This window comes from Lissotriton vulgaris, chromosome 3_1 (assembly GCF_964263255.1).
Source record: "Lissotriton vulgaris chromosome 3_1, aLisVul1.2, whole genome shotgun sequence".
NCBI classification, from domain to species: Eukaryota; Metazoa; Chordata; class Amphibia; order Caudata; family Salamandridae; genus Lissotriton; species Lissotriton vulgaris.
The window spans coordinates 286,940,005-286,953,511 of record NC_141689.1 but is presented as its reverse complement, the minus strand read 5'-3'; the positions used below and the strand labels follow the sequence as shown (position 1 = coordinate 286,953,511).

The following is a 13,507-nucleotide window of genomic DNA, read 5'->3' as shown; positions in this document are numbered from 1 at the left end:
CACCACTCTGAATCCCACTGGACTGGTTCAGAAAGGGAAAAGTGGTGTTTTAAGACCTTCCACAACAAAGCATGGTTATGTTTTGACATTTGTGAATGCCTTCCAAAAGGTAGGTTTCGGGGCTTTAATAGATTACTTTCAATCTCCTTTCTACCAGGTCATGCAAGGGTTGACGTAAATCTTTTCCAGGGTGAGAAAGGATCACCTAAATATTTGCTGGTGGTGTAGTGGAAGCAGGTTTCTCCATAGGGAATTGTGTTTTTCCACAGTGAGGGAGAAAAGGTGTGTTTTACATAAGAGATCATATTTACCTTGTGGAATGCTGCACAGAAGGACTATAAGCTTGTAGAAATCTGGCTCGGTATCATGAAAGTGGTCTGGTCCCCATCATGTGACCTGAACTCAAACGTGCACAGCACTTTTGGTTAAATACTCACTTTGTTTTAGATTTATCTCTGATTAATAACTCAGTCATCACTTTTCTTTTTCATATCTATTTGCAATTTATTCTTCATTGAATGATTTATATCAATCCAATACAATTTTTCTTTTTCTAAACAATATTAAATGCATCTATAAATTAATTGATTCATCATTGATTTGACAATATACGTATTTTCTGCGGCCATTGAGCGTTTGTAAGTTGAGCCCCTATTGCCATGAGAATAGTTTGGCAGCCAGCCTAGCTGACCATTTAGCGGCATTTTTTAGAACTTGCTTTTCCATGCAATTGTATCTTGATAAAAGAATGCACTTTGAATGGGTTTCTTCCCGAATAATTAGCATAACATATGCAGGCAGCTTTTAGTTTTGACCATTATTTGATACATTTAGTTTTCTAAAATACACATAAAGTTCAGTACTACAATGTTGCGTAAAAGTTGGAAGGATACAATGCTGCTTTTACATATGTAAGGTCGTTTTTTTATGAAATGTCAGTTTTCTTTAATAAGGTGAACACTATGAATAACATTGTGGCTTTATATGAGTTTGAAATGGTGAAGTACCCATTGTTCCATATATTTTTCTACAGCTCTGCATTGTATAATTTCTTTAGCCTTATGTAGAGCCCATTTTCACTCCACACCCATGAAGCAGTCAGTGCAGGATCTTTTATATATAGATAACCTAACAATTTATGGTTATATATTACTGCGTGACCCGAGGCAAAGAATTATGCAGCTTTGCATTTAGTCCATTTGTACTTTTAGTGCTCAGATAAAAATATGTATGGATTTGAACATTATCCTAAAAGTAACCGCTTGTCCCTATTTGTGGGTTTTTTCTGTGTACACATTTTGTATTAATGAATAGCACATATAGTTTTATAATACACAGAGCTCAATTAACAACTAAACATTCATGGAATCATTTTCAATAACCGTGCAAACCAATTCAATATTACAGGATGGAAAAACAAGTATCTCATTCCCATTATGTCTATCCACTTATGGGTGGCATCAGTAGTAATGCATAGCATGTACCTACAGCACAACAACAATATTACAACTAAAACTAACTTCTAGAAGTTGCTGGTGGGCTTAAAGATTACTTAACCACACACAACAAAATTATTACAAAATGTTACTAAACCGAACTTCTAAAAGTTGCTGGTGGGCTTAAAGATTTCTTAACCACAATCGGGCAGAGCAATGCAGGGATAGGTGGGTTGAGGCATATGCAATATCATATGACAAAAGTTACAATTAAACATTATACAATTAAACATAAAGGTCACTTTTTTAACTAATTTCAATTTAAATTATTTATTTCGGCCAACAGGGCCATAAAAGCACACACCATATACAATAGATACAATGTACAGCATAATTAGAAACCATTGCAAAAATGATCATATAAAAAAATATCACCCAATAAATAAAATCTATACGCAAAAGAAAAATGTATAATTGATTATCAGATAAAACAAGCAAAAAATGAAATGCACTCAAATAGTGCATGTCAAGTCGAAAGGTGTCAAAGGGCTTTACCACGTATCATCCACATAACATCTAAACATTTTGCAACAGAAATGGCCATTAAAGGATGAGAGTCTGATCCAAAGATATGCAGGGCTTCCTGATAATTTTGTACACCTATTAGTCTACAGATGGCTACAAGCCAGGTATACTGAGGAGATGGATAGGATGGACATGCAAAAAACCACAGGAGACACTTTTGCTTAGGTGATCACAAATCGGTCATGAGGTACCTCTTTTACCAGTCCATCCTGCTGTAAAGACTCTAAGTGGTAGGGTGCCTATGCGAAACTGTAAGTAAAGATTCCTATGCAGTGGTACAGGCACTATGTCCCAAAATAACTCCAACCTGCAGATGGGCTTAAAACCCATAAAATTGCCAGTTCGCTTGATGGTGGCAGCCTTCTGCGAATCCTCAGTCATCAGAAACCAAGACCAATATAACCATTTCATTGCAGCCTTTGAAGTAAAAACAGATGTCAGGGTGATCTCACAAATTGTGGATCCCTAGCAAATATAGGGTTAGCTTAATCATTTTGAGCCTAGGGATTTTGTTAAAATAGTCTGCCTTCATAACATCCAGCAGGGAGTCTGTGTCGTGGGCATGTACGGGGTATTACACCCATGTCTCCAAAACAGTACAAGAAGCAAACGTATTTATCCAAAACCTTGGCGGTACATAAGTCACTAAACAGAGGATATAATGGGATGCTGGTTGGGAGAGATACAGGATTCCTCAGGAATTTGTTCTCATTTCTTGTAATATAGTCATATTTTGAAAGCCCCCACAGTTCAGCCGCATACAGGGCTGACCTAAACCCTTGGCCTCATAGATCTTTAGCGCAGGAGAAATAGGTTTAATATGTGATATCGAGAGCTCCTTAAGTATTACTCCTGAGATCTGCTTAAGCTTCATGGTTGCCTTAACAATATGAAGATGCTAGGACATGCCCCAGGTATATATTCTACCTTCTCTAAAGGAACACCTCACAAGGTCAATTTGCCCTTAAAAGATCTATACTGATTTCAAGCCCCGGCCCTCACAGAACTCATTAAAGTGGATCTAAGGTTTCTGGAGTCCTGAGGAAGCCTTAGAAATCCACAAGGTGTTATCCGCAAAAAAAAGGGTTTGTGTTTTAAGTCCGGACAAAGATGGAGCATCTGCTTCTACTTGGGACAAAAAGGATACAATGTCTGTAATATATAATGAAAACAGGGTGGGAGCCAAAACACTGCCTTCGCAAACACTTTTAGAAACTGGTACCCTTTGTGTCAGCTGAGCCTGTTCCCTTCCCCATCGTATTCTTGCATAATTATCTTTATAGAGGCAGATTAGAAGAGAAGATATCAGAAGGCATCCCTGGGACAACTAAGACACTCCAGAGTTTGGCTCTTGGGATCAGGTCAAAAGCCGATTGTAATTCAACAAAGACAACATAGAGACTGCTTCTGCTAATCAAAACGGTTCTCCAGTAGATCATAATAGTTCTCCAGTTCATCTTAATGGTTCTGCAGTCGATCACTTATTGAGTTAAATTTTAAAATGTGATATTAGCTTTTTGTTAAGTTCAAAACATCAACTACTAGATTTCTCATGCTGACTTGCTTAACAATTGTTACTGTTTTTTCCTTCCAGATTTTTATACTCCTGATCCTTGCTTCTGCTGGTCTTGCAATTGGAAATTCATTCTGGGAAGCTCAGATTGGCAACTATACTCTGTCATGGTACCTTTATGACGGAAAGAAAACATATACTTCATCCTACCGTGGATTCCTTGCATTTTGGGGCTACATTATTGTATTGAACACCATGGTTCCCATTTCCCTTTATGTGAGGTAAGTTCAAATGATCAGCGAGTACTATTCAAATTAAATTAATTTTGGCACCCTGGGAAAATACATGAAATAAATCATGACAAATTAAAGTGCAAAAAACAAGGGTACACCCCCCCCCCCTTATGAGAGTATTTATAAAGAGTTAGCACAAAATGAAATACTACTAGGACAAACTTTACTCCTCTGGGCTAATGGCTACTCTTAACATCCTGGTATTGAGATTAACACTCCTATACAACGTCCTCGCTTACCCCTGCATCCCCAGAACTTGCTAGACTTTCCCTCTCCCACCTCATTCTCTTCACCTCCAATCAAACAAGAGATCCACCATTTCCTGACATATTGTCCACTCTCACCTCATTGTCAAATTACACTCTTCTCCAATATGATGTTACCTTCCTCCTGTTCAAATGCTGCCTATCACTCAAAGTCATGTGCAGCCCTCTAACCTTTTTTAGAGAACTTGGAAAGGCCAACACATTTTCTTTCAAATCTAATTTTCACTAAGTCCCATCACCTTATGCGCTCTTTCTCTGTGCCTTTTTTCTTTATGCTTTCTTATCCCTTTTTTTTCTTCCACCAGCTTTCTTCCTGCAGTTTGCCAGCCACCCTTGAATGAGCTTAGTCCTATCCTCTCTGACGATATAGTGCACCACACCTTCTCTTAAACTGTTCTCCTCACATTCCATTTATCATGGGACCCATTTTTATGAAGCTTTTACTCTGTCTATTAGCATGTTGAGTAGTCCCATCTGCAGACCGCGAATTGTACAGTTTCCCTCTATATCTTCTCTATCTTCTCTAGGGAGCTTGTATTTCATATGCAAACCTTTTCTCATCCCACAAACAATTCATATTTGCTGTAATCCCTGCTTCCTCTGGATCTTCTTTTAATCAAGTGCCCATATACAGTTTTCTGTTTATTTTCAGTGTTATATTTTTACAATCAGGACAACACTCCGTCCACTGCGAAAAATCATAGTCTATCCTTTGTTCATCCTCTAACACCACTTTTTCTCTTTTTCTTTTATGATTGTCTGGCCCAGATGGCCTAATTTGCCAGCTGTGTTAATGGTTCACCTACCTTTTCAGGTGGTACAACTCTCTCTCCTTATAGCAACATCCTGATTCTCATGCTGATGATTTCTCTGACACTTTAATGGACAAATGCACAACGTTTTAAACCCACCTTTCTTCTTCCAGCCCAATCTCACCAGCCCTTCTACTTCTGCAACATGCTAAAATACATTGCCTTATTTTTCCCCTCCAAATGTTCTTCTATTTTTTTACTTTCTTTAATCGAAGTAACTGTACATCCACCCAGGCAAAATTCCTTTGACCTACAATGCGTATTGCTCCACCTCAAAGGCAAATATTTCAAACAATGTGTGGGTTTCTCCAACTGACCACGTGCTTCACCACATACTAAATCTCTTGTTACCTAGAAACAAATATTGCCAGCCTATCTGACCATTTGGCAAAATCACAAGGTCCCCACTAAACAATAAGAGCATCCTTGTATTGTTTAACCCCTTTGCTGCTAGGTCTTTCCCTCCCCCTGTGCTAAGCCATTTATTTGGCTATTTGGGGTAGTTCATGTTTAGGCCCCTGTAACTTTTTGACCACCTAAGGTATCCACGCCAAATTTGCGTCCTTTTTTTTCATCAACCTGGGGATTCTAATGGTACCTAGGGTTTGTGGATTCTATTGGTTTTTCTTTGTTCGCCATAAGTTGGCAGGGTATGCTCAGACGCGAGTCCCTTGCTCACTTTGCCACTGGATTCAAGCAAGCTGGGCTGAAGAAGGCTGAAATGCCAGAAACCGATCCTCGGTAGCTTGTTTCCGGTCCAGGGAAGGCATGGCTTGGCAGTTCGGGCTGGACTGTTCCCATGAGGCACAGGGTCAGACTGATTTGCATATGGCCATGTCTTAACTGGGGTGGCAGAGTGGGCTAAAGAACGGTGATGGATTAAACCCAGATCAGTTGACTGGGGGTGAGTGCTTGTATTGTCAACGCTTCGTCCATAATTTCCTTTGGCTTTTCTTTGTTCGCCATAAGTTGGCAGGGTATGCTCAGACGTGAGTCCCTTGCTCACTTTGCCACTGGATTTAAGCATGCCGGGCTGAAGAAGGCTGAAATGCCAGAAACCGGTCCTCGGTAGCTTGTTTCCGGTCCAGGGAGGAATGGCTTGGCAGTTCGGGCTGGACTGTTCCCATGAGGCACAGGGTCAGACTGATTTTCATATGGCCATGTCTGAACTGGGGTGGCAGAGTAGGCTAAAGAACGGTGATGGATTAAACCCAGATCAGTTGACTGGGGGTGAGTGCTTGTATTGTCAACACTCCGTCCATCATTTCCTTTGGTTTTCCCTTGAGGGGACCCGGAAATTAGACAAAATACAGCTAAATGTTAGTTTGTTTTTTTTAATGGGAAAAAGGGCTCCAGATGAAAGTGTCTGTTTTTTTCCCTGCAAATGGTATCTAAAAAGTGGTTGTGGAGCTGAAATCACCATCTTCCCAGCTTTTAGGGTCAAGCAGACTTTTGTCAGAAAACCAAACCAACATTTTTTACAGTTTTGGCATTTTTCTGGGACATAGCCTATTTTTGCGCTTTCAACCTCTTTACAGTTAATGGTAGAAATGTATATAAAAGCAATAATGGATCCTGGACAGCTATACAAGTAGACCCAATTCTGAATTAAGCAAGGGGTCATTTGTGTATATCCTTCAAAGTTTCTTCATAGAAACTAACAGTTAAATATAGGAAAAATTGAAATTTAGTTGATAAAAATAAAAAACAGCCATTTGTGTCAACGTTTTCACCTGTAACTTCTTCTAATTATGACTGCTCTTTAAAAGCAATATACCGTTACATTTGCTGGACCTTTCTGGTTGTGGGGATATATAGGACTTTTAAGTTCACAAAGAACACGACAACCCCAGAGCCAATAACTGAGCAGCGTCTTGCAATTTTTTTTTATTATGTACCGGGTATATAGCAATTATTTTGGTAAAATGTATACATAAACCTATGTTATCCTGAAATGGTAACAGCATATAGAGTTTAGAAACAGTAGATATTTGCACATTTCCGAAATTGGAAGTACCCTAGCATGAGAATGATAGTTCATTTTTCAAAATGACTTCTTTTTTACCCATTGTCTTTCATTTGGAAGGTAGAAATGCATCGAAAGTCAATGGGTAATAACAGTTGTTCTACAATTCTCTGTTACCCTAAGTCTCCCGATACAAATGGTACATCACTTGTGTGGGTAGGTCTAGTGCCCCTGACAGGAAACCGCTCAAAATGCAAGGTGGACACACCACATTTTCACAGTGAAATATGACCCTTTTTTTTGCAAAGTGCCTAGCTGTAATTTTTGAACCCTAGCACTGCTGAAACCCAAGGAAACCTAGCAAACTTACACATTTTTGAAAACTAGACACTCAGGGAATCCAGGATGGGGTGACATGACTTCCTCCCACCAGGTTCTGTTACCCAGAATCCCTTGCAAACCTAAATACTTGTCAAAAAACACATTTTCCTCACATTTCTGTGGTGGAAAGTTCTGAAGTCTGCGTGGATCTACTAAATTCGACCCACCCCGCGTTCCCCAGAGTCTTTCAAGAAAAATGGTACCTTACTTCTGTGGATAAGCCTTGTGACAGGAAACTGCCCAAAACGCAAGGTAAACGCACCACGTTTTCACAGTGAAAAAAGGCCCTTTTTTGCCATGTGCCTAGCTGTAGTTTTTGAACCCTAGCTCTGCCGGCACCTAAGGAAACCTAGCAAACCTATATATTTCTTAAGCTAGACACCCGGGGGATTCTTGGGAGGTATGGCTTGTGTGGATCCCCCAACGGTTTCTTACCCAGAATCCCCTGTAAACCTCAAAATTTGCTGAAAAAAATCACTTTTGTTCACACATTTGTGTGGGAAAGTTGTGGCATCACCAGGCTGACACAAATATCCTACCTCCCAGCACTCCCCAGGGTCTCCAGATAAAAATGGTGCCTCACTTGTGTAGGAGGCCCAAGTACCCGCAACAGGCAAGGGCCCAAAACGTATTGAGGCGACATCAAAATTGGCTATCACAAAACGACGTGGTTTTGCAAGGGGGGGGTGTTACCTGGGTTTTTGGCCGCGTGGTCAGCGACTCTCTATGGAAACCTACCAAACCCACACATTTCTGACAACTAGACACCCGGTGGATTCCAGGGAGGTATGGCTACCCAGGTAACTTCTCCTACCCAGAATCCCCTGCAAACCTCAGATTTAGCTGTAAAAATCACTTTTTTCACACATTTTTGTGTGGGAAAGTTGTAACATCACCGGGCTCACACAAATTTCCTACCACCCAGCTTTCCCCCGGGTCTCCTGTTAAAAAAATGGTGCCTCACCATTGGGCCCCCTTGTAGGGGGTCCAAGTACCTGCGACAGGGTAGGGGCCAAAACGCCCCCATCTGCACCCAGGGGGGGCAGGGGGGGAGAAAGACTGTTTTTGTGTAGGGGGGGTTGGGGGCTTTGGCGTACTCATAATGGGCAGCCCCCACCCTTAATTTACATAAAATAAATCCCTGGTTTCAAGTGGGCTTTCTGCCCGGGGGGGGGGGGGAAGAAAGACTGGAATTTTGTGAGGGGATGGGTGGGGGCATTGGCATGCCCATATTGGGCAACCCCACCCTAATAACATATGCAACAAAAAAATTCCTGGTGTCAAGTGGGCTTTCTGCCCTCCTGTCAGAACCCCTAGAACCCCTAGAACTCACAGAGCGCAAGTGGCGTCAGTCACCCACGGTAGGTCAAGTGAAAGATCGGCAAGGCGCTCATGGTCCGAGCTAATGCGAATTCGGCATTCTAAGATGGCCGCCGGGTTCGCGCTCGGGTCAGCAGTCTAGTCATGAAGTGAGGTCATCGTCCGAATCCAGGTGAGGCGCGCGCTAGATTGAAGCTGCGCACTTCACCGAGGATCCTGATCTGAGAAGAAGCGCCATTGGAGTTCGGAGTAAATTCAGTCATAGTTTTAGTCTAGAGAACATTTACAGAGAAAGTGACCGTATAAATAACGTTAGTAGAGAAGCTGATAACGGTGTGCAGAACTAGTCCACAGAGTTCGTCTCTCGTCAGCAGTCGTCATTCAGCAAGTAGCCGGTTCGTGTATCTGTGAAGAGATAACGACAACGGACATGAGCTAAGTCATAATCTACTAATTAAATACTTGCCAGAGAATATTCATTTACAGAAAAAATACATTTACAAATACTTACCTTGTATTAGGAGTTGAACTTGTAAGTTGCGCAGATAGAAGTCGATCCAATATCGTTGGTGAAGATGTCCTAGAAAAGAAGTGATAAGTCCACTGTAAAAGACCAGCACTGATAACGATATAATAGCAATAGGATAATACATCAGGAAATAAAAACAAAGAAGTCAACATCAGATAAGACTAATAGTGAGTAAAACAATAATAAGAAAATAGTAAAATTGTCAAAGGGTTTATCGAAGGTGTGTAAAATAAATGTTACTTGCATGTGCAGAGTTATCCGACTAGAAGGAAGAGAGAGCCATTAGAGAAAGAGGTTGGCCACACAATATCTCCACTGTGAACATACTACAGCTGCTTGCAAGTGGTTAGAGCAGATTCTAATGTGAACAATAGAAGAGAAGCAAGTCCTTGGAAGTAATAGGTGAGTCACTAAAGAATTAAATAAATAATATAGAAGGGAAAGAGAGTTAAGGAGGAACAGAGTAGGAGGTCTCAGATGAATGTGCTTATTCCTTTCCAGGGTCCCGTTCAGAAGGTCTGCAGGACAGACTAGAAGAAAAGAACCAACCAAGACTACCTCTTCTCTTCTCTCTCTGTTTGTTATTTTATCCAATATCCCCCTTCCCCCAAAGATAATAATTTGGAGACTCGTTGCTATCGAGCTCTGGGTTGTTGTCTGAGTGGATTCGGGACTGAGCATCTCTGTTCCTGTGCTGCTAGAGATAATTGAAGTTTCTTCAGTTCTGACACCTCCCAGGGGGGGCAGGTTGGGGGCTACTGCTCCCATCTGCCTCCCAGGGGGGGGTCAGAAAGGCTGTAATGGTGGCGGGGGTGGGGGCATTGGCATGCCTGTTTTGGGCAGTCCCCACCCTAATTATATATGCCCCAAAAATTCCCTGGTGTCAAGTGGGCTTTCTGCAAGGGGGGGCAGATTGGGGCTACTGCCCCCATCTGCCCTCCGGGGGGAGCAGAAAGACTGAATATGCTCCCTGGTGCCTAGTGGGTGGATCCCTGCTTGGGTATCGCCCTTCTGGGGCAATACCCAAGCATGGATCGACTAGGGAGATATTCCCCTTTCCAACAATATCTCTCCTGACTTTCTACGTGCTCAGGGGGCTGAGATATCCCCCTGAGTATGTAGAAAGTGAAACTGAAATGAGCCAAGAGGCTCATTTCAGTTTCATTTTCATTGCAATTACATCAGCGCGCCATGCGCGCAATCGTCATTGCAAAGAAAATGTAAATTGGCCCTTCTCCAACCTCCCGAGGCCAATAAAAAAAGGGGAAATCCCTCTGCTGTTTACAGCAGAGGGATTTTCTGCCCCTGTCCTCATGACGGAATGGTTCCGTCATGAGCACAGGATTACCGGTGCTCATGACGGGACTATTCTGACATGAGCACCATAAGGGTTAAGAGTGAGGAACTATCAAAGACCATGTTTGGGTTAAAACTACTCTGATTTACAGAGAATCTAAGCCATGGATAGCCTTTCTTGGCCATTCAGAGGCAACTACTAGTTTCATAATTTTGTTCTTCTCTCCACAGACAGGTTCATCTGACAAGAACCTACCCGAGCAAACCATTGGCAGCATCCACCATAAAGACTATATGAGCATCATGTCACCTAACCTTTCAGCATTGCTTTTTTAATAATGTTATTTGTTTTAATATGGCAAAAATTTAAGGAAATTACAAAAGCACCACAAACTCCCATGCTTCCAATCCAAAAGTCAACGGGTCATTACAGTAATACACATTTAATATATTCCCTCCAACCGTTCCATGCGCAGTAGCTGTTCAAGTTTCCCTGAGGGGTAGGGGTGAAACGGAGTGTGTCAGAAACCCAGGCTATCGTCCTACTTTGTCTCCCCTTCCAACTCTGATGTTTAGGGGGATTCAGCGTGCCGGTTTGTTGCACATCTATGAGCTCTGAATTGTGTCTGTGCCCCTGTTGCCAGATAATCAGCTACTTTCTTATCTCTTCTAGATGCTCTGATATTTGGCTTCTCGAATAAAGCACACTCCTAGGTAACCCTGAACTATATGTTTACAGATGGGCCACAAGTACAGGGCCAGCCCATGGCTATTTGCCGTTTTGCCAATACCAAAATCAGTAATGCAAAACTTGTACTGCATTTTGCCTTTTCTTCCTGTTTGGGACACCCCTAATAAACTTTGTTTGGGAGAAACTTCCAACTGAAGGTCCCTTCAGCCTCATGATCACTCACTACCAGAACTGTGACACTTTATCACACAGCCATGTGATATGCAGAAAAGAAGTCTCCCCAATCCCACACTTTCAAATTTCAAGCAATAAATCTTTCTCAATTTTACTGGTGTCAGATTTGTGTGGTGTAAGAAGGTAGTGTATTAGTCTGAATCTAGCGTTCCATGAGATGCCACTTACCAGAAAGCAAGACTCATCTCACTCCCTGTCCAGGAATATGTTCATGAAAGTTGATCTCTCATATCTGCATGCTCTTCGGTGGTGACTTGGTCCTACCCGCCTGTCCCAAAGATTTCACATGGTAATCTGAGTCCAGCTACAGAATAGCCTTTAATATGCAGGTGGCAAATCCAGAAAGTCACTCGAGATCTTCCTGGTGTACTGCAAGAGTTGATCCAGACGAACCTCAAACTTTTCCTGGGAAGAAATGAAGACCTCATCAGGATTTAAGTCTCCCAGTGTATAGCATAGCCGCATTGGAAAGGTTGTAAGGCCTGTATATCCAGTTCCCTTACCAACGGCAGTCTTTTCAGGATTCTTTTGCCTACCGTTTCCCAGATATTTCTAGTCTGACGTATTAGGTAAGTATATCTTACAGTCTGCTGGTATGTCCTCCCCTATTATCAATAGCTCCAGCAGTGGAGGATCCCTGTGTAGCAGATTTTTGTAATTATCTTTGGTCAACTACCTCATTGCCGGCTACAGATCCTCTGCTACCAACACAAGTTCCTCTGGCAAGTTGGTTGTGGCATAAAGTAGGTTTGTAAGTTTACAAATATTTATTGTTGTGCTATTTCATGGCATAAAAGTACACTGATCCTCATGTATCAGCTTCTCCATCACTTTATATTATAACCTATTGGCCAAGACCTTAATCAGAACTTTGGTGTCTAAGTTAACCAATATCCGAGGTTTGTAGGACAAGATTTTCAGCATCATATAAATTATGCTCTCTCATTGCGTCTGGTAGTGTACCTATCGGTCTATACGCATTGAAAGGCTCTAATGTTTCAGGCAACTAGAGAATCAGTGAACGGTAAAGTTCTACTGAAAAGTGTCATTTTCAGTTGACTTCCCCTTAGGCATTGATTGCATCGCCTTTTTTATTCCTTCCAACATTATCTTAGATTCCAACTCTTCTACAATAACCTACATGCACCTTGGAAGTCTCATGCTCTCCATATATCTCACAAGGTCAGCGAAGTGGATCTTGCACTCCAATGAGGCTGTTCTTGTCATTCCCGCCCCTGGCAGATGGCTTATTCTGTCCCCATGTTCCAACCAATCCCAAATCTTTCCAGGTGAGTTGAAGTGCGATTTTCCCTTCAAGTATTGGTCGCAGTTTGTCCAGGGAAAGGGAGCATATTGTTCAAGTTAATAGCCTGTGGTTTTGCTTCACTAGCTTGAAGGACCTTTGGAAATACTGTACTCTTTGAGTGTAATCTTTAAATATTCTAATGACCTCTGCCTCATGCCACCTCTCACTCACTTTTCTGGCTTTAACGATAGTTCAATAATTTGGCTACGATGGCTTTGGATTAAGGACTGTAAGAGATATGAGGGGTTTGCGCCCTAGGCACTCTCTCCTCTATAAAGCACTTTAAGAGTTTAATGGGATGGATAGTGTACATTAGCCAGCTTTCCAAGAACGTCTCAGAATCTTGTACCTCTGTCTTTTCTGGAAATCCTATGAACTGTAGATTGAACCTACATGACCTCCCCTCTGCTTCCTCCTCTGGTATTCAGCTGATTGGCTAGTTCTAACAGGGATTGAAGTAAGCTAAGTTCATTTAATTAAGCTTTTAGTTCATACACTGTCCTGGAGACCATTCAGTAACTTTATCTGAGTTTGTCCAAAGTAGTTTGATCTTAAAAGATATGGCGTCAATCTTTTTCTTTAGTGTACTACTGTTTCTTTCAATTGCAGGAAGAATTTAATCCCCAGTAGCGTTGCCGGTGCAGCCACCTCAACTCTTGAACCAGCTGTGTACTGGTTAATTTTAATTCGCTGGGTTACTTTGAGGGCTTTGTCCCTTATGTTGAAGATGGTATTATGATGATGTGCTCAGCTAGTTAGGTCCTAATGCAAAGAGGTTCCTTAACCTTACTAGCAGAACAGCGAGATCTCAATGAGTGGTGTCAAGAGCAGCAAAGTCCAACTACCCTCTGGTTAATGGTCCAGTAAAGGGCGACATTA

The 13,507-nt window shown here is 41.8% G+C and overlaps 1 protein-coding gene across 1 annotated transcript in view; it reads left to right on the top strand.

Moving 5' to 3' along the window:
* Positions 1–13,507, top strand: part of ATP8B1 (ATPase phospholipid transporting 8B1) — a 496,708-nt gene that overhangs the window by 250,535 nt on the left and 232,666 nt on the right. The window contains exon 12 of the mRNA XM_086960445.1: positions 3,616–3,815. Coding sequence (XP_086816571.1) covers positions 3,616–3,815 — 200 coding nt within the window. The remainder of the gene's footprint in view (positions 1–3,615; positions 3,816–13,507) is intronic.